General features: G+C 37.7%; 1 protein-coding gene across 8 annotated transcripts in view; it reads left to right on the top strand.

Moving 5' to 3' along the window:
* MAPK10 (mitogen-activated protein kinase 10) overlaps positions 1–26,532 on the top strand; it is a 168,845-nt gene that overhangs the window by 79,410 nt on the left and 62,903 nt on the right. For 6 of the 8 annotated variants that reach the window (XM_005230096.3, XM_005230097.3, XM_027795165.2 and 3 more), the window contains 2 exons: positions 30–101; positions 11,553–11,722. In XM_005230096.3, coding sequence (XP_005230153.1) covers positions 36–101; positions 11,553–11,722 — 236 coding nt within the window. In that variant the 5' untranslated portion in view covers positions 30–35. Of the gene's footprint in view, positions 1–29; positions 129–11,552; positions 11,723–26,532 lie in introns of all 8 variants that reach the window. The other 2 variants (XM_027795191.2, XM_027795188.2) reach the window with 1 other exon arrangement.

Raw genomic sequence — 26,532 nt, 5'->3', positions numbered from 1 at the left:
GAGTTCTGTTTACTTTTCTTTAATTGCAGGTATTTATGAGCCGCCATTTCTTGTATTATTGTGGTGAACCTACTCTGGATGTGAAGATTGCCTTTTGTCAGGTGTGTGTTCCTTACAGGTAAAACAAGGTACAGTATATACTTGTACTTCATTTTTGCAATTCATGCCATAATAAAATAAAAAACAGAAGTGAATTTCAGCAGCTTACTGCAAGTAACTGGTTATAAGAATGAAAGTAAATATAAAAAAATAGAAAAATGCATCACGAAAATAACTTTTCTATTTATTTTGAAGTGTATTTTGTAGTTTACTCTTAATGATAGTTAATTTTGTTCTGCTAAAATGTCAGTTATGTTTTGAGATTTCTTTTTAGGTAAAAATAATAGCAGATTTTGCAAACAGAAAAAATTGGCTGTACTTCCAATAAACTTAATGATGAATTACACAACATAACTGTATGTACACCGATGCTTTCACAGAAATATGCAAATTGAAACTATTTTATCTTAGTCTCTGGTTTTGTGAGACAGAGCCTTTTACATTGTAGCCTGTGACTGCAATGTTCTGTCCCTTAACCTAACTTTCCTAGAAGTGAAGGGAGGGTAATTGCAGGAGCAAAATCACGGACTCAACGACGTATCAATGTGATCCTAGTTGAAGCCACTTAAGTTTCTGCAAACTTTTATACAATATTAATATTCATACACACATCACACCTTAATTCTATTGGTTACATACACTGTTCACACACTGCTATACAGATACTAATTGGTTAAAAGCATACAAGCTGTTAGTCTCATCATTAAAATTGTTGACATTCTTGTGGTCATCAGTTCCCAGTTCAGCTCTTGTTTTCTGCCTGCTTAACTGCCAAAGATCCTGTTTTCTTCGTTCTGGGTGTCTTTCTCACACGACCGTGCGGCCTTGCTGAGCAGATAAAACTTTCAATCATATCAAGCTGTTAAAGCAAGAGCGACTTTCGATAGGCCAGGTGTCCCTTTTCTTCCAAATACATTGCCACGGGTAATTAAAATTGTGTGGGGTTTGTCTCGTGTCCAGTTGAACACCATGTGCTATGTAGGTTCTGGAGGCTTGAGACTGCACCATAGCCAATTCTGTATTTCTAAATTACCCTTTAAATTGTTTGGTCACAGTGCTTGGAAGTCTACAAGGCTGGAACTGACTTTGTGATATGAAGAAAAAAGCACATTGATTTGTCCAGTTTTTGGTTCTCTTGGTTAGATTAAGTTAGTTAGTGTGTGTGTATGTGTATATATATATATATGTCACAAATATCTGTGCATGTTTTCCCATCCTGGATGAAAGATTACTTTTTTGTTCACTTCTGAACAGTGTTTTATGTTTGAATTCTGTTTCTTCATAGTTCTTTTGTTGAGGTGGGACACCAGTAATCTAACTAGCTGGAGGGGCATTAGGGAAATTCTTCATTTTTTGAGGGATGAGAACAATACTACATTTTTAGAAATGGGGTTATGGTAATTTTTTTTTTCCCTTTATGTTACTTATGGGGTCCAAGTAACTGAAAGTAAAATTCTAAAAAAGAAAGGGCTTTTACTTGTATGTAAGCATTTGACACAGAACAGTGACAGGTGTTGGGAGGTTTATTGTGTGCTTTTTAACTTAGGAGTATTAAATATTTGTTCTGCTGAGAAGGTTGGCTTTGCATTTTTAAATCATCAGCTCTAGGATGGATCTTGGCTATTCAGTTTGATAATCTGTTTTAACTGTCTTTTCTGTCCTTTTATATCTCTTGTTCTTCATGTGCATATGTTTTAGTTGTTCCACTGTTTTTGAGAGAAGAAAGGATTTATCAAACATAGTATTTTTGTAATTTTTTAACAGGGTTCACTTGCAAAAAAAATTACAAAATTCTGAAAAAGAAATTTTAAAAAGATCTGTATAGAAAAGATGTTATTAATGAAAAAAAATACTTTCACTGCGCAGAAGACAGTTTTTTGCATAGTTCTGCTGGCCAGCTTTCCTCTCCTTTTACTTAGACCCAAGCTGAGCTGTAAAGAAACATTTCTATTTTACATGTGCAGAGGAAGGGTACTCTTAATCACTTCCTTGGATGTTCAGTGCTCCTTTAGTCTTGGCATCAATCAGTGCATGACCACATATAGCCAATGCTTCCTGTCACTGCACTCTGGGTTCTTGATTTAGTGGAAACGTGCCACTGTAATTATTTCTTTACTGTTAACCTGACTTCATAAAAAGTGTTCAGAGGCATGTACAGAACCAAATGTACTTACAGTGTTTTTGTTGAAGTATATATATATATGATGAAGTAAACAGTGTTTTGGATTAATTTTTATCACTGAATGAAACTGATTCATGTTTAATGCCTACAGCAGGTAACCAAAAAGAAGTCATGCAATAAATACTTGCAAGAGGTACTATCCTGACATTGCATAAACAGGGTTCTATCCTTCAAGCATTTATTGCACAAATAACTTTTCAAGGTCTTCAGATTTATTGTCCTGAGGATAAAAGCTGGTTCAGGCTTCATGTTAATTTATTCTCTCCGTAAAAATAGACCCTGATCCAAATAACAATAAACCACATAGTTATCATTAAGTACAAAAAAATTGCATTAAGACCTTAGCTGTTGTGGATTCATTTGTGTTGCACAGGGCGGGATGTGAGTTGTATCTGTATCCAGGTAATAATTGGTCCAAGCATCCAGATCTTTATTTAGAGACTATTCAACAGTCTCCAGATAGTAATATTGTTTATTTCATGTGCATTCATCATGCTCATGTGGAAATCAAATGCCCTATGATTTACTATTCATTCTTATGCTCTAAGTGTAAAGTTCCTTTATACCATTGGGAAACTTCTACCTGCTGAATTAGTAAATCTAAGATGTTCAGGAACTACTGTAAACAAAAGATGCTGATGTGACATCAGAATGGTTATCATCAGCAAGAGGTAGATACTGCCACTCAAATCTTGAGGTGTCTGCAACTAACAAGAATTCCAGCAGTATCTAGACAAGAGACCATGAAAATGCAGTTTCCAGTGAACATAATTCAACTCCATTTTTTAATGTAGCTCAACAGATGCAAAAATTATTTCTAATATATAAGGATGCAACAGATAACAGAAAAGGTCACTTTGTGGTACAGTTTGATCCTGCCCTGTTGATCTGTTAAGATCAGAGCCTCTAGTGATGGTATACTGGAATATACAATTTATCCAGTGGGCTACTGCAATTTTGTGACTTACGTTTACCACATAGAATAGAAGTCCTGCTCCCGTTTGGAATTTGTGTATCACTGTGGACTTTCTACAAAATATAGAGTTGTACTGTAGTGTCTTGTATAAAGGTACCATATTGAGAAGTACTCCAATGATTGTTAGTAGTGTGGACACATTTTTCTTGTAATAAATATTTTGTGGCAATTTCTCTCTAATGGCCCAAAAGGCATAGCTTTATGTGCTATCAAAGAAAGTGACATATACCTAATTATAGGCTGTTCCTCTTGACACAGAGCTTATGTCGTTGAGCATACTAGTTTTATATGATGAAATGCTAATTCAGCAGGAATAGAGTCTTGAAGATTTCCAGCTTAAGGAAAAAAGAAAAGCCCTTCCTGAGAAATACTCAGTAGTGTAAGCGCAGTAAATATGCCTTCCCTCCTCCCACCCCTTCCTGCCCCCCGTTTGCAGTATAAAAATATCTGTCTGGCATTACTGTACATTGCTAGCCAAATCATATTCCGAAACAGCCATCTTTTTTAAGGCTGAGGAAAAGGACATAATAGAAAGGTAAGACAAGAAGAATTCTTTTTTAGGCTTATAGAATTTAATTAGGCTTCTGTAAGGCTATCACCAAGTTTTATCTGTTTTATCTTCAATAAGAAGTCTCAAAATGTGTAGGGTCCTACACATTTGAATAGGTCATTAAGCTTTAAATGCTGAATAATAGCTAACAGTACCTAAAGGATACTTACTACTTCATCCATGTTTTCCTTCATTTAGGTTTTCAATATTTTTTTAAACAACATCAAGATGTGTATAGCCTGTCAATATTTTCAAGTTTTCTAAACTGTAGCTGCATAGGATACCTTTATTTAGAATACAATTTTATGATTTTTATACTTACAGTAGTAGTACTGAATTTTCTAGTCTTTGAAAAACATGTCTTTATTATAGAATTTGTATGTTATAGTATTTCCATAGTGCTGCAGCAATTCATTTTTTAACAGAAAAGCAGAACATTGGATTACCAAAATGAGATAGCAGGGACCTGGCCATGCACATTGAGAAAACTTCTAATGTGAATCAGGAATGTAAATTCACATGCTGTTTCTTCGGTGCAGCATCATCCCTTGTCTTTACTGACCAGTTTAATTTCACGTCCCAGATAGAGCATGTTAGCATTTTTGCATACTGAAATTGGAACTGCACTGATGCCACTGAAAGAAAACCTTACACTGAAATTGTAGTTTGCATGTCAAGGGTATTTTTGCAAATTTCTACTCAATTCCTGCTTTTAAAAAAACCCAAACCAAATAGTTTTTAAAAGCTTTAATTTCTCTGTAACATCTTTTTCCCCTGAATTCTGCTAACTTGCTTTATTTCAACAGTTATGCTAACCTGTCTTGAACAAAACACGTTCATTGATGCATTATTGCATCAATGACCATTTAAAAGTCATATTATTTTACAAAAAAATCGTTTTACATAGAGAAAAGATCAGCTTTATTAATTGCATTGTTCTCCATTGATTGGTTGATTCATCTGGTCTGTTTTTTAATTTTATCTTAACTTTGATAAACCACTTTAATGACAACTAGTGCTTTAATCAGATTGGATGGAGTTACTACTTGACCGTTAAAGAAGCTGTCTTGATGCGGAATGTCCTATCATTATGCCTTCTATCCAATGGGAGATTAATTGGTATTCATAAGCCATCAATGAGCAGTGACCTGTATCTTAAGATTTCTAGGACTGAAATGATACTTCGTAGTATCAAGAGCTGTCTATTTCTAACAAAAGGTATGATTAAATTATTAGCTACTTACAATCTTTCTTTATAAAACAGAGAATCTTTTCAAGCAGCTATTGTCTTCCCAGTGAATATTGTAATTCTAGAATTATTTTGAGAAATTTAATCTTTTGACTACTTCATCTGTACTGTTGTTACATACTTTACCCTTCTTTTAAAAGGAAACCATGTTGTGCATCGGGGCATAGCATTTCATGTAGTCAGTCATCTTGCTGCCCTGCTTGCGTACTGGAAGAAAGCTTCTTAAACAATACCCAGTATTTCAGTGTAATTCCAGTTTCCTGAGAAGTGTAAACCATTTGAAATGTACTGTATTATCAGTATATGCAATATATAAAGAGGAGCTGTTAATCCCATCTTGGCTATCTTGTGCTCTTAACACCGTACTTTTACGTTCCCTTCACTACTGTTGATAAATTGTACTTTTCATTCCTTAGTGTTGTGATGTTTTGGCCAACTTTTAGTGAATCCCGTATCTCTTTCCTAATCTTAATTGTATCTTGCTTCTTCCCACGTTATTGCTTCTTTTTCAGATCTAGGGCCTCAGAACAAACTGATCAATAGAAACTGCAATATTTCCACTCTTCTCATTTGCCCTGTGAGTTAGATGTGGCTGCTGCCATTGTTTTCCTGGTTTGGACACAGTTCCACAGTGTGCCTTTGCTAGCTTCCAATCTCTGGAGCTATGCCTGGGTGAGATTTTTCTGAACATCTTTACCGTAGCTTTCTCACTTACTCTTAAATCTTTCTCTCCTGTATTTTTGGCTACATTTTCCATTTGGGTCACTGACTACGTACTGTCCATAAAGAAACCTCACTCTCAAGGGATCTTTTTCTGTCAGTGTTCCTTGATCAGTCATCTTATCCTTTCCTTCTTTGGTACAATGACCAGGGTTGGATGTTACCCCTGTGTCAGTGTTGAGTTCTTCAGGCATCAGGGGAATGAGGAATCATTTGGAACTAGTTGTTTTGTTGTGTGGATACTCACATATTGCTCACTTCTTAGAAGTCTGGCCTGGAATGAAGCAGTCACCTTTGGGTCACAGTGACTTCTGAGCAACACATGATACCACAGTTACAAGTGAACTACAAAAATGTGACTGTAAGAAAGAAGCAATTTAAATTAGTTAAAGCTCAGTGAACATGTGGAGGACAAGTGAGGAATATGTAAATAGTGGTTTGCTTTGTGTTTTGAGTAGATACTGACGAAAAGGACACAGAAGGCAGTCCTGCTACTTCTTCTGTAATCAGAACTAGGTAACAGCCAGTTCTGAAGCTGTTGGGGTTTTGCTATCTGTTAGAAAAGGTTAAACAAGGACAGTGTGTTTAAACAGCAAACAAACAAAAAACCAACCCCGAACAGCACTTGTGAATATTGTACTACATCTGATAAAATGTTTTAATACGATGTTTTAAAATAGAGTGAAAAAACCCAAATATAGTAAAAAGATCAATGATTAATCGATCAAGGTTGAGTAGTTTGCCAGGGTCAGTTGGCTACTTGAAAGACTGACTTCATAAAGGAGGGTAGGTTGCATTGGGGGGCTAGGACAAGACTGCTGGAGAGAGATTAAAAGAAGGCAGAGAAATTAAAAAATCCCACTCAAAACAGACTAAAATCAGGAAGCCTGAGTGACTAATACAATCCTTAGAAAATGGGCATGAGGTGGAAGAAATGGGAACTATGGTGTGATGTGGCTGATAAGAGAAAAATCTGTAAAACTACACCCAAACACACACAAGATGAAAAACCTGGTTTTCATAGGAGATTTGATCACTATCTGTGGACTTTTGAGTTTGGGGAGAGCCAGAATTACTGAGCAGTCTAGCTTTATGGTGAGAAAAATAGATAATATTTCTGCCATAAATGTGGCATATACTTAATACATAAAGAAAAATAATTTTCTTGGCATTTCTATGCAAAGATACTTTGTATTTCTCAAATTGTGGCTTCTGCAGCCATCCAAATTTACACAGAAAATCCCCTGACCATTAAATCCAGAGCAAAGGGTTCAGTAAATGTCTGTTCATCTCAGAATTCTGGCACTTGAATCTTCTGAGAAAATCACAGCTGCGCAAGTGGGAGGATAGCCATTAAATTAATAGTGTTGTTGACTTAGCAGATGCACACAGGTGAGCAGGGCTTGCCTGCATGTACATTTTCGGAGCTGGCAAGAAGACTCTGAGGATTTTACCATGCTTCAGAATTCCACTTTGTATAGTCTTATCATCTGTCTTTTAAGGTCAAATTGTAGCTTTAAGATACTATCCTTTTGGATCCTGAGAGATTCGAGGGCATCCACCTCTGAAACGTGCTGTTCTCCATGGCTGTCTCTTTGTCTGAGATGGGGTGGAGACAAGGGGGCCCTGGGGAGCCATTGTGATTCTAGCTCTGAACACCCTCTCTTGTGCATCCTGCTCATCTTTGGGTCCTGTGCCAACTACAAATTAGAAGCTAGCCTTTCAGTCTTCCATCTAATTCTTTTCCCCACCTGCATTCACACCTGTGGAGTCATTTAGTTGTTTTCAGCAGCTTTGAATCATAGCACCCTTCAAAGTTGATGTGTTTCTGTAGGTATTTCTGTGTGCAGACAGGGAAGGATGCTAATACTGAGGTAAAGTTTCCCCTCAGCTGATGCCTACCAGCAGCTTCTGTGACAACCTCATTGTCTTGGAAATGCAAAGGAGAGTAATTTAGCTTAAACTGCTGTTAGCATGGTTTGTATTTGTAAAAGCTAAGATGTATGAGATATTGAGCTGTAAGAAATTGTGGTATTTTAGGCTCATCAATACTAGAGGAAATGGTGTTCAGAAACAGATATCTGTCAGTGGAATGTAATAAATATAGTTATTTTATGGAGAAGAAATGGACAAATAAAATGGGATATCAGGAAACAGTTCATCTCATAATACAGAAAATGACATCACTGTGTTGTGGTTGTGCTTTTAACCCTCTCGTTTGCTCTCAATGCTGTGAAACAAAAAAAAGAGAAGGATACAATTTGTAGCTGTGTGTGAGGCAGAAAGTTATTGAATTTCACCAATTTTTTAATAATTGTTCTTTGAAAGCAAAATATATTTTGACTAAGCATTTAATAATGGTGAGAGTATCTTTGTCCTTCATCTCAAAAGCTTGTCTTGACAGTTCATTTTCTTTCCTCCTCCCCAGTTGTTGGGATATTAAGCAAACATCATTGCAGATATGGCTGTGCATTTAAGTAACCCAACAAAATAGCTGTGTTTTCAGTCTGGAAAACTTTTACTTCTCTTACTCTTAAATTTCTCAGTATAGAGGAAAGAGAATGGCATTAGTTATGTGTTAGAAGTTTTCAGTTAGGAACTGGAAAGAGAAAATAATGGTGCATGCATTCTAGTACGTGTGAAATGAAAGTTAAGTTCCAGTCAGTGTTGAAGTAATGAAATTCCATTGTCCAAATATTTATGTAAACCAAGAACAAATGGCACTCCAATGCATACTTTGTCTCTGAGGAATAATCTTTCATGTGACATAGAGGTCTGAGAAACTGATGTGTTTTGTTTGAATGAAAAAGGATGGAGAAATTTGCTTTTGTTTCACACCTGAGCGTTTACTATTACTTTGGGGCCCCAGTATTGTAGCTTGCCCAAGGTCGTTTGAAGTTTACCTGAAAATTCATTAACTCAGTGAAATTCAGTTTTCTTTACAAGACCTATGCATCTTTACTATGATATTCTGAGGAGTAAACCTGATTGCTATGTGTGTGGATACCCTTCTTTTCCCCAGCTAATTATTAATGAAGTGCAAATTCCTAGTTTCTTAAGATGTCAGTGTCAATCAAATTTGAAGGAAGTCTTTATTTTAGGTGTGTATACAGAAGGGCGTATACTGGAAATTTCTAGCCCTCTGTTCCTTTCTGCTGTCAGATAACCAAAGCTTTAACCTAAGCTGTCAGTACAGAACTTGTAAGCATTATGCAATAAAACCTGAATCTGAAACACCTTACATGGTGTAGATAGAGGGAGCAGGGAATGGGGATATTAACTGCTATACCAGCACCAAGGCTTCTGGAAGGGGTTGGAGTGACCACCAAGAATGTAACAGAACAAGACAAAAATGTGATGCTTAGGTTTCTTTAAGATCAGCAATGTAGGTTTGAAGACTTTGAGAAGAATTTCTTAATCTGAGTTTGAAACTAAAACTAACATTGACGTGCTCTATTAAGAGCATGAATTTCCTTGGTAATGGGACAATCTTTTTTGGCTTAATCTTAGAGTGAAACAAAACTGCAGTTTCCTTGTCCTCATTTAGGAAGTGGCTGTTCTATCAACTTTGAGATGCATGCATTAATTGTCCATATAACTAAGGTAGTTATATATACTGTATATATATATATATATATAACTACCTTATAACTGCCCATATAACTAAGTATATATATACTGTAGTAGTGTGGTTCTTGTGAGCTGTTTTAATTGATTTTTAAGACATTCCTGGATTTGAAATAACCACTTGCTGGAACTGCAGTAGCTCAGGAATTCCACTGTAGGCAGCATGGTATTCTGAGGCTAGCAGTTCACAAGGTCAGTGTAACTTCAAAGCAAGTAATTTTGATGTGCATAGGGTTCTAAATGTAGAGTGATGAAGTATCTTTTCACTCCTAGCTCCATACTGCATGAGGAACTGTTGGGTAGCTCAGGAGAGAGGATGCAAACAAGTTATGGCAGGCCTGGCTCACTCAAGCCTTAACAGAGTCATGTGGCTTCTTTTAAAAAGTCACTGTATCTCTACTTCCAGACGAGCTGGCCGGGAGTCAGGCTCATTAAGGAATGCAGTTTTTGTGCTGACACTTTACATAACATTGGTTTCAGAGTAATGGGTGTTAATGCTGAATATCATCTGCATTGTTCTGATAATGACATCAGAAAAAAACCACACTGCAAATGTGTTTGTCTGGCCAGAGGGAGCTGTGATTATTTCCTGACCATCAGGAGCATATTATTAGAATAAAGCCTCTCAATTCCAAGTCTGGTATGAATAGCTGAGCGAACCAAATTTATGTATCTCTTCATGTAATGGAAGGAGTTTTAAGGCTGAGGCTGCACAGTGCGAATCAGATGCAGACTGTCCACAAATGAGAAAAATTCAAACTTCTTTTGGAGTCGTTTCACTCTCTGTAAGCTTGAATTTATCACTGTGTCAGTGTTGATAAATCTCTTACTTTCTGCATTTGGGGAGGGGAAGCTTTATCTGATTAACAAGTTTCTAATTGATCTTCTAAAATGAGATTTTCTGTTTGAATGAACAGCTACGTTTATTAAAATGTTTCAAAGTCTCTAAATGAGGTCATTAGGATTAACCAATACTGTCTAGCAACAATGGTCCGTCCAGTGAGGTAACAAACAGAAAAAGAGTATTAATCATACTAAGGCAAACCTGAGAATCCAAGTTCTCAGCAAGGTTAGTTATCTATTTTTAATGACCAGCAGAGAGAGGCACATTCAGTTTTTACTTCTCCTTATAGAAGGTATTTGGAAAAATCTTGACTTCTATTAGTGAATTGTCAACTACTTGAGGACAGATCTGTTGTAATGTGTTGAACTTTTGCATCCTGTGCTCAGCATCATGTAGTATAGAATCTAAATTGCAGACATTAAATTCTGATTTATATCCGAAATTACTATATGCTTTGCTCCATAGTTTTCAGGGAATTGAGCTCACTCATAGTCATAAAATGGTTATAATGTCACTTTCTGCATAGTAATTCTGCAAATTTGGGTTAGGTTACAGCTCTGCAGTGCTAGTTTCCCTGCAAGCATAGAAAATTTACACTGACTTGTCTTTGTGTCACAAAAATTAGCCTTTGCTTAGGACTAACGCATTTGTCAGGTCACGAGGGAACTCTTCTGTACGTAGGAACACAGAACTTGGGAAGATCTCCTGAGCTGCTGAATACTGTCCATGATACTGAGCCCATGTCAGGTCAGAGTTTGTCTCGTAAACTGCTCTGTTTCTTTTGCAACTCCTGCTGAAAGGTTCTCAAGGCCTTTTGTCACATGCTCAGGGAAAGAGTTAGTGCTCATGTGGATAGACTTACTTGCTCTGACCAATAATGAAGAACCTAATTCCTGTCTTTTGTCCCACTTCTACATGGATGTAAATCTTCTTGTTTTAAAAGATTTATTGCGATACAAATGAAGGCAGAATTGGTGTGAACACATAAGCCAATAGTCATAAAGCAGCAGTAACAGCAAGCTGAGACCAGTAGCTGAGAGTAACTGTCACAAACCTCAGCTAGAGAATTCACTAGCTTTTTTTAATCAGTGGCTTTTTATGGTTACTCCTGGGTGAAAGAAAGTTTGATAAAGTCTTCGAGAGCATTTGAAGATTCATGTAGATCTATGACAATGAGCCTAAAATGACAAGAATTTATATTGGAAAATTAGGCTGACTGTGTTTTATCAGTATTCTGATGTTTTACCAGCCTTGGTTTCTGTGTTTTTTCTACTCCCTTCCCCCTTCCCTTCTTCTGTACAACAGGGATTTGGGAAACAAGTGGATGTGTCATATATTGCCAAACATTACAACATGAGCAAAAGCAAAGTTGACAACCAGTTCTACAGCGTGGAAGTAGGTGACTCGACCTTCACAGTTCTCAAACGCTACCAGAACTTGAAACCTATTGGCTCTGGGGCTCAGGGAATAGTTTGGTAAGTATCAGCAGTTTCTCTTATGCTTTTAAATAGGGTTTGCCTTTTGCATTTCTTCACAGTTTGCTAGCCACAGACATTGTCTAAAATTGCAACAATAAGTCAGGCAACAGACATCCTGAGGCAGAAGGAGCCTAGTGGTTAGCTAATAAATTCTGCTGCTGGTGAGAATGATAGCACTAGGTTTGTGTCTCCATATAGCAAAATGTAACTAGCAAGAAAGCAGGAGAAAGATTTTATCATAATTGACAACTGTGGCACTATTTCCAGAGGCAGTGCAAATAATATCCCAAGTAAACCCTGTAATTTTAGTCTTTGTGCAGTAAAAGTCACTGAGAGCAATATAGAAACTTGTCACATCCCATAGCATTCTCAATTATTCAGATTGGAAGCCTTTCAAATAAAGATAACTGTTAATGTTTCCTTTGTTTCTTAAAAGAGACATTGCAGTGATGTGAATAATGCGAACAAAAGACACAAATTCAATAGCACTCCTAAATAATATAAAAGGCTTATGGAATTCAAAATTATTATGTTCAAAAGCTGTGATATCCTGGTTGGCTTTTGCCTCTGGATTTTTAGAGATGGCTTTTAAATTTCAGTGACTTATATTTAAATGTCTTTGTGCAGGCATTTGTTACCTGTTTAATCACAAGGTATTAGGGCAAGGGTCCTCAAACTTTTTAACCAGGGGGCCGGCACACGGATGAAGTGGCAGGCAGTCATCTGCGGCTGCTTGGTTTCCCCCCCAACCCCCGGCAGGGGGGTCTGTAAATACCGGGGCCAGATTGAGGACCCTGGGGGGCCGTATCTGGCCCGTGGGCCGTAGTTTGAGGACCCCTGTATTAGGGTAACTAACATGATCTTTTATTGTAACTTGATCAGAGATGAATTCTAATTCCATCTGTTGTCTTTATCACTGTACTTTTCTGACTTTGATGCAGTGTGTGTTACCTTACATTTGGAGGCAGTGGTAAAGCAACAGGCTTCTTTAGACTAGGGGTGAGTGGGCTTCCATGGATCATTGGCATTGCCACTATTAATTGACAGCGTAACAACAATTAGCAACGCATCCTTAGGTCTCAGACTGTCACTTCCAGTGTTTAATGTACTTTGAGGCCACACAAGTCCAAAGATCGATCTAAATGATCAAATACTATATTTCATATCTTAAACACGAAAGGACTAAAGGTTGGTTTAATGTCAGCTTTGGGAAAGAAACATACTTTGTGTTGAGTACGATTCATATTAATTTTGCACTATTTTTCCACTTCCATATGTAGCAACTGATGTTTTTTCTTCCTACTTACTATTCTCTATTCGTTTTAGAGGAAAATCAGATTTTGCTGAACCTCTCTGCAACTGAATTGCTGTAATGATCAATTATGAGCAGCAAAAAACCATAGAAGTTAAGCTGAATAAAATCAATAACAGTTTCCTGTGAATTTGTCTTTCATACTAAGAGTTGACAGGCAAAAACTAAGAATGCCTTAGGAAAGAAAATGAAATCAGAGGACAAATAAGTTCAAGTGAAAGTTAACACAAATCCCCTGAAGTGGCTGAGTAGCATGAAGAGACCACAAAAGGCCTTTTATGGTTTGATGATACAGATCTAGAAGTATTCCATAATAGATGGAGAAGATAATGAGCATTTGTGCTTAGTATGTGTTATGTTGTAATCTACCTGTCATGAGGCATAATTTAGCAGAAATAAATTAACAAACTATGAGCAAAGCATGAAGAATCAATGGTGAAGTGATAAATCAATGAAAAAAATCGTGAGATAAATGTATGTAGTTTAACTGAAGGAGGACAATACATGATAAAAATATCTTCTGTTGTTTAAGTTTCTACTTGTGTGATAATTATATAGTAACAATAATAACTTTACACAGTAAACTTAAATAGTTTAGGAACTTAAACTATTTAGGAACTACTAAGTATTTTGATGGATGTAGGGTTGCATCTAGGATAACACTGAAAACCTGCCTATTTGTGGAGCGCTGGTGGTTCTGGTGAAGGAGGTATTTTGCTCTGCTAGTCTTGTTCTTTTGCAAAGAATAGCCACGAGAATTTCCTCTACAAAAATAGTGGGAAAAACCTAGGTCCTAGTTTCTTTCAGATCCCGTGGCTCTGTTCATACTTAATGGCTTGTTGTTCGAAAAGTGGAACAGATCTGGGATGCAGTTCTGTTTCTTAGTGCCAGAATTAGCAGAGTGTAGGAGATGAATGGGTGATTTCTGATTGTTCCCTCTGCCAAGGGGAATTTCTGGATTTTCCTTCCAGATAATTGTAGGTAAAAGGACACTACCTATTGTCTGGCTGGAGTGAGGCTACCCAGCTACTGGAAGCAGCTTTAGTGCTTATTGACATCTGGATTTATGGAGTGATAGAGTAAATGCTAACTACCCTTTCAGAGCTGAGCTGCTGCCAGCAGTTGCTGCCAGGGACCTGCTTCTTGACTAGTCTAAATTTTTGCAGCTTGGTGAGTGGAGTCCATGCTGTCTTTTGCCCATGTTGGAAGAGCTGAGCTGCTGATGACATTTCTGTTTTGTCTAGTGCTTGGTCACACAACTGTAATTCCCACATCTCGAGAAAAAGGGGCCTATGTAATAATAGATTTTTCAATAATTTAACATCAGATCTCTCAGTACCAATCGGGTACCTGATACCCCATGCCAAGGACTGCTTCAGCGCTATCTTCAGGACCAAACTCCACATACTAGCAACAGCTTCCCTCTTAACTTGGAAGTGGGATCCCACTTGCCCAGCATGCTGGCTGCCTTAGGACCTAGCCAGGTATACTTGGACAGGCAAACTGTTTGCAGCCCAAGAGGTAATTGTAGAGGCAGAGGGGAATGGAGGAGAGACATGAGGTTTTTCAGGATGCTGTAGAAGCTGGTGTTGCAGGGTTCCTAGGTAAAGCCACAGAGTACACTGAAATCTTTCTCATAGAATTCTATTAATAGATGTCCACGTAAGCAGGAGAATTTCAGTGGAAAATAATTTGTGTTGTGGAACAGATGCAGGCATGGGAAGCAGGGAGTGTGGTTATGAAAGAAGTTGGGATTTGATTTCTCTTGATTATTCTGAAAATTTCATCGAAGAAAATAATTTTCTTGATATGAAAGCGTTAAAGATATTAAGGTCTTCAGGGAATGATAATTTTCTAAATTATGTGAAAAAGAGAAAGCCATATTGTGTGAGTGTTAGTTATAATTGTCATTGTGCCCATGTGAAATAATTATGAACTCAGTGAGAAAGTGGTATTGGCTGTAACACAGTGCATTCAGTATCTTCCAAAATTAATTGCAGCTTTCAATGGGATTTGTGTTAACTGTGTTCACAAAATTATTTTTGCCAGCAGGAAGAAAGAAAAAGCTGCTTGGAATCTCCTGAGCAGGGAAGTTCCTCTTCACTCTGTAAAAACTACTCTTAATTCAAGTGTAGGCTGTTTGCTCACTGTACATCATACAACTGTAAGAAAGACATCTGTGAGAAAGGCTATATAGGGTGTGTTTGCATCAAATTATAATGTTGTTATAGGCATGATGACAATGGGACATAGCTGAAACAGAATTTATGGTTTATTAGACTAGGCTGTAGTTGTAAAAACTGTTCAGGCTTTTAACCACACGAGCTGAACTTAAAGTCTGTGATGGAAACTGAAAATGCCAACGGTAAAATGAGCTGAAAACAGTTTTCTGAGTTTAATTAGATACATTCCACTTTAAGACACTGAGAGAAGAGGTAGTTGATATCCCTCTGCAATGTTAGAAGAGAGTTGACAGCTACCTTATTTTACAAGGCGGGGGGGGCTGGGGGGGAGAGAGAGAGAGAGAGACAGGTCACTTTTAGCCTGTGGCTGTGGATGGTTTAGATTAGGGTGGAGAGAGAGAAATTCTCATGTTCCATAAGATCAACAGAAATATGCTGATGTTGGAGTGGGTGTTTCTTTGTGTTTTCAGTTTGCCTGGAAGCAAGGCACTTGATCTGTAGGTTTTCTGCTGTGGTTTGCAAGCTATCATTTTCTATATTGCCTGCGATATTTTTGATACTGCCTGTGTCTGTGTCTAGAAAAATGATGTTGTACAGGAATATTTCAAAAGCAATTTGAAGAGATTGTGATAGTTTTTGAATTTATGATGGAAGCGAGGGTGAAGTCCAGTTTTCCATGGCAGGTAGTGAAGACATTGCTTACAGGCTTGCGGATACAAATAATTAAAATCTTAGAAGCTGCTTATGAAGACATTTGGCCTGGTTTGTGACCATGTTATTGCCTATACCTGTGTGCATTTTCAGGAGAAAGTGTTAGCTTTGTAGACAAACTTCTCTGGGTCAGTATGAAATACATGAGTCTTATGATGTCTTCCAGCTGAGATCCTGAATTTTCTGAAGAGTGAAGACAGGCGTTCATACTGTATGATGCTGGGATGTGGTCTAGTGATGTGTCAGCTGGACCCAAGGAGTGTTAGCAGGGAAGTGCCGTACACTATCCAGTTTATGCAAGAAGCTTTTGTGTCTTGGAGTAATGGGGTTTGGGGAGAGAGTATGGGAGCAGGAATGATAGTTTGAGGATAGTTTTGAAGAGTCTTGGTAGCTCTTCAGTGAAAGCATTATAAATTGAGAAAGATATCTCATTTGCAGATATAGAGGATGCTATAAATATACTCTTCAATTACTGAAGCAGGCAACTTGTGGGTTTTGTTTCTTGGAATTAGTGATGTGATGATAACTTTGAGCTTGAATATAAAGGAGGTTACGGAGTATTTTTGTGTTCCTTGTAACAGGTAGGGTCTGAAAGTCAACTGATAGCTTGCTATGTTGCCTAAGGTTACTGTAGGTTCTCCTTTGCTGATTTAATCATAATTTGGTGGTTGGATCTTAAGCAGTGCAGAGTTCTTTCAAATTGACATGTTGTGATGTTGGTGCTTGTTGTGGAGAAAGAATAATGCTGATTCTTTCCCTAAAGTAATCGTAGAATCATAGAATCATTTAGGTTTGAAAAGATCCTTAAGATCATTGAGTCCAACCATTAACCTAGCACTGCCAAGTCCACCACTAAACCATGTCCCCAAGTGCCAAGTCTACATGTGTTTTAAATACCTGCAGGGATGGTGACTCAACCACTTCCTGTAGTGTTCAAAGGCTGGAAGAGGAATACAACAGGTATTGTCCACTGCAAGATTTCCAGTATGAAGGGGTTTTTTGTTGCTGTTCTCCTTGGAACTGTCATAGGGAAGTGTCCTGTTGTGTCCTGATACTGGTAATGGAAGATTTGTTAAGATGGAATTGGCTAAAACTTCCTCTAATTCTCTGTATATTCGTGTATTATATATACTATGACAATTATTATAGGGAAACCTCTTCCATCCCTTAGATCTCTGCTGGTGGTCTGTCAAGACATGAGCATGGTCAATCAACAGAACAACTTAAAAATAGATTTTAATTTAGTATGACTACCTTCTGTGTGGAATGTGCCTGTAAATGATGAAAAAGATCAGATCGTTGAGTTTGCAAAAACACTTGAGCTCTTTTGTATACTGGTTAACCTTCAGTTCTGGTTTTGTGTAGCACAATTGACTCCTAGTCTGAGTATAAGGTTCTAAAGCAGTATTGCAATGGGAATAATGGTAAAAGCAATAGAAAAGAGGTGCTGACTTCTGAACATAATCAATTCTGAGCCCACAGTGATCAAGGAAGAATAGTCTATGCTTTTGCTATGGTGCAGTGGAAAAGACACAAAGAATAGCGTACATCTCAGCGTCTTACAGTTAATGTACGATCTTATTTGTATTATCTAGCTGAACACTGGTGTATTGAAGTTCTTGAGAGATCAACGTTATTATTACTTCATTGTTATTATTTCCAATGTTATTATTTCTCCATATTGTTATGGTTTCTTTGTGCCACTGAATTAAAATATTGTATTCCTTGACAGAGGTCAACATTTCCACTTGTATAAACTGGCATCGTTCTGTTGAAGATCAGAGATATTCTCACCACAGGACAGATCACTAATTTTCCTCAGAAGAGCAGAACAAAGAATACATGTTATTCAGAGGAAAAATGAAGTGAACCATGTACTGAGATATGCCTAGAATTTCAGTGGCCCTGAAGGGAGTGGCAGTGTTAATTTTGTCAGTCCCAGTCTCTCCTGTGAATTGGTATTGAGTATATGTTGTGAGTTCAGGGACTTGTATTTCAGGTACACAGTCGGATCTTGCAGACATTTCATGCTTAACATTCTGTCAGCTGGCACTACAGATTTATCCTGTTCTGTTAAAGATTCTCCAAATTGTATCCATTAGTTCCGCTTGTGTTCTCTTTCTCGTGCTGTTTTGTGCTTTGCTGATGTGCTTAGACACTGCCTTTGAGGAGGGTTTTGAAGACAACCTTTAGAGTTTTACAAGTGTTTCATGCGAGAGTAATGTAGAAAATAGCTGTCAGTTTGTACTGTGGACTATTACTGTACTGTTAGTGAAATAAGCATGTCAATTTAAAACAAATTCTCTGGTGTTTCCAAGTGCTAGTGTCTCATCCAATGGCAACGCCTGGTGAGATATTTTTACTTGTTTTTTTCTGCTGAGAGAAATTGGTTTAAACTATTGCCAGATATTTTTTTTTTCACTTTGGGAAGTTCTTAGGTGTTGAAATACCCTAAGTAAACTCACAGCAAGCTTCAAGCCTGATTCATTCATTTGTACATTGCAAGATTTTTCTCCAACTACCAATTTACATTCACATTGTAGTATCTTTGGATTTTCTAGCGTGTCGTTGCTCTGAAATGCCAAAAATTTAATTGCATGTATTCAGTTAGGCATTGATCGCCACCTGATGTACATCTGGAACACCACATTCTGGTTGGTTGGTCTAATATATCTATGCCTTAATTCTTCAGAAAGATAGGAAATTTCTCAATTGTATTTGGCATCTGGATCACCAGCACATGAATTTAAAGGTGCTGAGACACTCCCAGTGGGAACTGCAAAGATTAAGTATTTCTGTGGATTTCAGCTCCAGAATATTGAGTGAAAGTGCTTATCTTAATTGGTCAGATTTGTGTTTCTTCAAGTGATGTTATTAGAATTTGCATAGTAACGTGTATTCAGAGACATTTTTCTTGGATACAGGGTGAGGGGAGGAGGCAATGTCTTGCGATGCTCTTGCTAATGACGCAACTAAGAACTTAGCTTGGGTGTGCAGGAAACTGTCATTAGGATCATAGACAATAGCTGCCATATGCCAAACTATACATAACATGTCTCAAAAATGAGATGAGTTAATTGTCTTTAAGAATAAGAAGCTTCTATTCCATGTTTTCTTTGATTCTTACAACTTCTTCTGTCTACTATTGCTATCTTGATTGTAAGTGGGAAAGAAGCAAAGAAAAGGTGTATATCCAGTAGCAGTGCATGAAAGCGCCTCAGGCAGGATGAAGACCCATTTTTATATGATGGGGTAGCTGAGCTAAAATTTTTGAGCAAGAATTATTGTTGTAGCTTTTGACATGTAATAACTTTAAAAAATATATTTCTCAGTTATTTTTTTAATTGTAATTTCCTTTTTCTACGTAACTGCAGAGATTCCTGGTAGGCAGGAAGTCACCACACATTTCATGTTTGTCTTCTCACGTTTCATTTCCCTTTGTTAACACACAGAAATCTGAAATGTGATTTTGGTTCCAGTAATCACAAACAATATGTAATAAAACATACCAGAGTATGCTCTCCTAGCAAAGAGATCGTGGTCCCTGTCTCTAAAATACTCAGACTGCCTATATTTCTGACTCTCCTTTTTTCTTAATGAAACTGTATAGATTTTCATCACTAAAATAGTTAAGCGGGCAAAATCTATTCCAAATTTTCTCTCTGGAAGTTTAGGGGGGTGGGGGGGAAATTATTAATGTGGTGTAGAAACTATCTCTGCACAACCTGTTTTTGTGAACCCTGATGACAGTACTCACATTACTTGATCATAAACTACAGTACTGTAAAGATAAGACAGTGTGTCAGGCCCATTTAAGAGCATTGAGACCCAGGATTTTGAGCTGGATCAGTGCAGCTCCGAGATATAGAGCATAGCCATGACTGGATAAGCATCTATGATCCTGTTAGAGCCATTAAAAAAATGTATCAGATGTTTGTAAATTTTGTGGCTGCAGAGAAGTAGCTAATGTTTGTGTAACTTAAGCTCTTTCTGTGTTGGCTAATTAAAAATTTGATTTCATTTACACTTTTTTCTATCAGGCAGTAAGATTTTATAACTCCTTTTACAGATACGAGGCACCTATCTGCTCCTCCCCCATCAAAACTTCCTTCTGGTCACTGCCAGATCTCCCTTTTCTCACATTTATTCTATCTCACACCTATACTACGACATATCAGACAGATTTTTTTCAAGACTCTCCTTGCTTCTCCTACTGTGTCAGGTTGTCTGCCTGGAATTTAGTTGCAGACAAATTTCAGCTTAAAGAGGAAATTGGGTTTGGAATTAACTACTCTCAGTGCATTTCAGCCATTCCTTAACTGAGTTCAGACTTATCATTTAATTTCATCCACTTGAAATCCTGTCACCACTGAAATGAAGACTCTAGCAGCAGCATCGCTGACTACCATGTGTTTAACGTGAGAGCAATTGCACTAGACATTTCTGTTCCCTCCTAGAGATAATGGGATTCTTCTGTGATAGGAGAATAGCTGTGACCGTATGGAATCAGAGGGGTAGCACTATAGGACAGAGCATCCAAATAAAAGGGCAGGTATCAAAACAAAGAAGCAATGGAACCAGAATTAGAAAAACTAGAGCCAGTCTGGAAGGAAATGCACCTCAGATAATTCAATTTTATTTGCCAGCATGTATTGTTAATATTTATTCTCTGATATGTAGTCTACAGATTTTCACGGTGTTTTATAGAAAGCAAAAAGTTGTCCCTTGTCCCAAGACCTGCTGTCCTCAGACAATCATAAAAAACAGTGATGGCCAAAAAATCTAAATGAAGTTGTGCAAAATACAAAGACAGTATGAAATAGGAGATTGTGTATGAAGCCTAGGTGAAGCTTGTGAACAATGTGAGATATCTGGCATGGCATGGGTTGGAAAACTCACCAGAACTGCAAGAGTTGGCAACAGAGAGGCAGTTAAGAAGGGAAGCAGAAAGGAGGAAGACTCAAAGGCAGTACTGAAAGCAAGTGGCAAACAGGACGTCGAGGGGGGTTTTTATTTTTATTTTTTGCTTGTTTTTGCTATTGTTCTTTTTGGGTTCAGGGTGTTACACTGTTGGTTGGTGCCCATTTACAGACTGGAAATAAATTTTGTAGCTCTGGGGTCACAAATTCACCATGAGCCACAGAAGAGGGTTGAGTTTCTAATTCAAAGAAAAATCTTGTTTTAAAATTTTGTCAGAGCATCTACATCTAGAAATTTCTGATGTGACCGGCCAACTTGAAAACTTAAGTAACTTTAAATTTTGTTCCTGTTGAACAAAGGCATTTTGCCTTGTTATACAGCAGGTAAAACATTTTGTATCTTTACGAACTATCAGTTTTACCTGCTAGCATCTTACCTGTGTCAGAGATGTGCCTCAGTATGAGAGACTGTAGATAAAGAATTACCCCAGCTGGATGAGAGAGTGCTGATGAATGAGTTAGAGCAGCCTGGGTTGGCTGAGCTAGTGTCAGCGTAAGGGCAGGTGTGTACTAGCCCTTTGGCTGGGAGGGTAAAGGTGACATATGTGGCAGCATTGGCTTTCTTGACTCCTGGAAGAGCAGCAAGTGACATTTCAGCATCGCCAATCTTCTGTTTTGGTCTGCTTAGAGCACCCTTGTAGAGATTGCAGGGTTAGCTTTGGGAAGCTAGAATCTGAGTAGCCTTTTAGGGTTAACCTATTTACGGGGGTTTTTTCCCCATCTATGATTATCACATTGCTGATGATGACTTGCTGACAGTACATTTTTAGTGCTTCGTTGAATTTTGATTTTTAATCAGTTGAGAAATGCAGCGAGAAAGGTTGTGAAATAATGTTTCTTTTTCTCCAAACTGACAGCTTTTGTTACATTTGTCAGGCAAGCCAGCAAGTCTCTTAAATTATGACTGTGAGGTGGCTATGGAAGATAGTAGCTGTTTTCTATTTCAGTTTGTAGATCCAGAAATAACAGATTTATCATGGGACTGACAATTTGATTCTGCTAGGTACTCAACTTCTACAGGTGCACAGACTGCCTCAGTGTCCGTATTTCCCTGGTCTTGTAAATTGCTGTTAAAATGAGGAAACTGGGCTTTTTCTGGCTTTGATGCTTTGATACTTAGCACAACTTGAAAACCGTCCAGTGTTTATATGCCCAGCTGACAGTTCAGAGCACTGAATGTGAGATCTTTTTGCTAGGTTCGGAGTCTTGTACATATTCTCCAAATGTTGGGCAAACATTTACCCAATATGGTTTAACTACAAAGCACTCTGATGTCCTTAGCCCCTGTATTTTCTGCCACTGAATGTTGATAGGCATCTGCAGCCCTGATCCATTTTTCAGATTTTTACCTTGCTCTGGCTTTGGTAAATCCTTGAGCATACAGAGAGTGAGTAGTGTAGCATACTTTGGAAACCACGAGGTTGCCATCTCTTACATGTCACACATATAAGGGAAAGCATTTTGGCCTAGAGCCCTTTTAAAGCAGAATGAAAAAAAAACTTGGCTTCTTTCACTGACCAAGTTGAATTTCGTAGGCTGGCAGTTAACAAGTTATTGTCAGCTAGCAGATATATAGTGAATTGGTGACGAGAAATGCAGAACCATAAAGTAGGGGTTTACAGTTCTGTTCAGAAAAGGCTTCTACACCCGAGTTGCTTGCAGAGCCAAGTAGAAAGAATTAGCAGAGTATATGCAATGAGGCATACTTTACATTCAGCATCCTCATGAATATTTTAGTCTCCAGGCAAACTACAATGGCACCCATTATGAGAGGCATGCCAGGCGATGTGCGAACAGTATAGCTGTTTCCACACTGCCTTTCCTACCATATCCCTTCACCATTTTTGTGAGTGAGAATGGCTATGGGAAAAGAGTTTATCTTGCATCAGTATACAGAACTGATCAGTAGATTCCAAAATGGTTCTTGTTAGGGCATGACCAGTTCACGTAATTAGAAACGTAACTGAATCGAGATTCAAGCTGCGAATAGGGGAGTCACAGAGGTATTTGTGTACAAGCTGAGCCAAAAGGGCATAACCTTGAGCATCTGAATTGTCAGCTCAGTCAAGAGTTCTTGGTCTGTGCAAGGTGTGAACCTTCTGTATGGACAGGCTTGTGGTTTGTGGTGATGGTAGAGCTGGAGAAGATAGTCACCTTTAAGAACTACTGGAGATTTTGATGGAAGAGCACTTTGTTAACATGAAAAAACTTGATAGTTTCACGTGTGTAATTTTTTTAAAAGAAGATATCAGCAGAGCAGATTCAGTCTAGTAAGAGAAGAATTTGTCAGCAAGTAATAAAGGGCAAATTTTACTGCAGACCCTCCTTTTTCTTAGTAGATTCAAGCCTGTGATTCCTCTTTTTCCCAGCAGTTTTTGAAGAGTGTACCTTGTATTGCCACATAGTGAATTATTTTGTTATTTTACAGTTTTACCCCTTTGTATAGTTGACAAAATTGTAATGCAGCATATTTGGAGCCACCACTGACAGATGTTGAGTGAACTTCTATTGTAAATATGTTTACTAAAAAGAAGTGATCCAGCTTTTTTTCCTGTGCAACTTTTACAGTCTTATATATGATGGCTCAGTCCTCTTCCTTTACACCACCCATCTGAAAGTTTGGTGGATAAGAGTTCCCTCAGCATTACTGAATTCTAAAATAGATTTCACAGCAAAGTTTTCAAATCTAGTTGCCCATAGAAATAAAAATTCATTGTGCTCCCAAGTTCATCTTTTTTCGAAAGGCCTGCTTGGCTTTGACGTTTCAGGCAGTGACTGTCATACTTTAAACAGAATGAGTAATGTGGAGTGAAAAATGGACTGCAGATGTCATGGATATGAAAATGATACTATTCTAATCCTTTATGGGTGACAGCAAAGGGACTGGGTGAGATGTTGGCTTGAACTTTGTGTTTATTTTTTTAAAAATAAGCATGAGTGTATTTGGGTCTCTGAACAAGTTCTTTAAGATCATAAATAACTAGGCATACACTGTCACAGATCTAACCGGGGAAAGATTCCTGTTCAAGCAGTTTCTTCTAGCTGTGGTAAAGATTTGCCTGTTTGCTTCCCCAATAAGTACAGTTCATGTGACCAGTTCTTAATTCTTTTTTTGGTCATTTCCATACGTTTTCAGACTGAAAAATGTGTAGAGCTCTTTAAATCACCTTTTCTTGTTTAATGTATGAATGGATAACCAGAGAGCTTTGGTCTGATTTCTGAAAAAATGTAGCTCAACTAAAACATTTCCATTCAACGAGGGCCCTTAGAGAGCTGTATTTGCAAGGTAGGAGATAGATAGGTATTTTGTAGTGAAGTGAAGAAACATGTATTGAAATGCTACAGTAGTAATTTCAGTGACTCTATAATGAAATGATACAGAAGACGTGGACATTTTTTAGTCAAAATGTGCCACGTATGCTCTTCTCTGTTCTAAAATATGTAACATCTAAATGTAAAATCCATAATACGAATTGGACAATAAACTCCATTTTCAGAGGACTTTATTTCAGTATCAGAACCATAAGTCTTACTAACAAAGTTTGAGAGCAAGCGTTTTCTAGTGCAATACACTAAATGAAGAGTATTGTGCAAGCAGAGACCAGACATCTTTTCTGTTTTTAACTGGATTTTGACTTAAATTTATTAAATATATGAAAACATGTACACACTGAATGGTAGGCTCGATTCTCTAAAAGTTTTCTGTGAAAAGAAACCTGTCTTTCCTGATTAAACACTGAAATGTAAAATGGAGCCACACATTTTGACCTTTTGCCTTAAAATCATCCAGTTTTAATGGTACACCTTTGCAGTTTAAGTACTACAGAATTCACTGTGTTATCTTGACAGCAATGTTGAACTTCCATTCAAGGACTAGGATGATAATCCCAAATGAATCAAGCATTTCTGTCCTCTTTCACGTTACTTCTTTCCAACACAGGATAACAGATCATATGTTGAGATCAAATGTTGAATATTTGGCAGTGAGTTACCTTACTTTGGCTGCAACATTCCCAAAGGCCCCAAGAGGGGTCCTGCTTGCATTTAAAAGGCACTGAGGGCACAATTTAGTTAACCTCTCTTTTTGTCTTTTGCTGCTTAAGTTTCATGTTGTCTTGGCATGTGAAGGGGCTCCAAAGGGCACCAGCCGTAGCACCTGGCTGGCAAGGGTGCCTGTCCCTGACGCCTCTGCTGCACTTCAGCGTGCACAGTCTTTGCTTTCCCATGCAGTGCAGGAAGGAGTGTTTTGAGCTCCATCAGTAACCTCTGCTGTGATGAGTAAGCTCACAGAAGGTCTTGGAGGTTGATTTATTTATTCTGTGAAACATGCATGGTGACAGTAAAAAACCTAAATGATGAATTGTGTTGCAGCTGGGGAGGCAGCTTGATTGTATTTCCTAATCCAACTGTTACCAGCTGATTGCAAGAAGCCGTGAGCTGATGGAAACTCAAAACAAATAGCTGGAACCATATACTGTAACAGGAAATGTGCAGCAGTCATCCATTATGAAACTGTATTGGTCTCCCTGAGCATCAGCTCTGAATATTTTCTCAGAGGCAACTGAATTTCTCTGCATTTTGAGGAGAAATCCAGAGTGTAGAGCAGCCATTCCTGACAACAGGTCTGTAAATCTTCATTAGGGTCATATTAATTATTTTCTAGGTTTTCAGTACACAGGCTTGGTTCCAAACATAGTAGGGATGTTGAAAGGCTTTTGTTTGTTACAGTGGCTTTTGACTTGTGCTGTTTTGGGGAAACTGTTTCTACATGTTGAATCATGTATGGAATTCTCGTGTTTGTGGTTTTTTTTTTTACACCATTTTCATGGAAAAAACCCACTATTTTTAAAGATACTTTCTGAAGAGAAGTTTTCATTCTAAAAATAATGGGATGATTTTTCTGTTTAAAAGTAATTATTGAAGAGAGGAATATGCAGTGTTGTAAATGGAAATGTGTCAGTGTCTGCCTTTAGAAACTCAGAAGTTACATGTCAAAAGGAAGAAAAATAAAAAAGAATGAGAAGGTCTAATTTCATTCTAAAATTTGGACTTACAAGTGAGGTCAGCATAAAAAGCAAACAAACAAAACCCGCAAAAAAACTCTACCAGAATATACTTTAAAATTTGCTTAAAACAAAATATCTTTTTCTCTCTTTTTTGTTAAAGTGCTTGCCTGAAATGGGACCTTAAGTAGAGAGAAGAAAAAGCACTGAAAATATTTTATGGATAAAGTTTCATAAACCACTTTTACAGAAATTTTGCTTGATACAGGAAAAAGAGATTTGGCTCTTGTTCCTAAAAATGACTTCTTTAGAAAGTGCAGTAGTGCTAGTTATCTGAAACTGAGGCCACAGCGATTGAAGTCAGAGAAATAACTGAAAACAATTAATCTAAACATCCATGTATGCTTTTCTTTTTATGCATGTATGTATGTGCATTTAGATATGTATCTGTGTGTCTATGTAGAATGTGTTCTGCTCCAAGTATCAGTGGTGATTGTTGAAGATGAGCTATTGAACATGATTTTCAAGGTTACCAATTCTCTCCGCTGATGGAGATCTCGGCACTAAATAACCAGGCTATTTCAAATACACAGATCAGTGCTTTGTTTGACACGATCGG

Source organism: Falco peregrinus, chromosome 2, assembly GCF_023634155.1.
Source record: "Falco peregrinus isolate bFalPer1 chromosome 2, bFalPer1.pri, whole genome shotgun sequence".
NCBI classification, from domain to species: Eukaryota; Metazoa; Chordata; class Aves; order Falconiformes; family Falconidae; genus Falco; species Falco peregrinus.
This window is presented reverse-complemented; position numbering and strand designations above follow the sequence as displayed.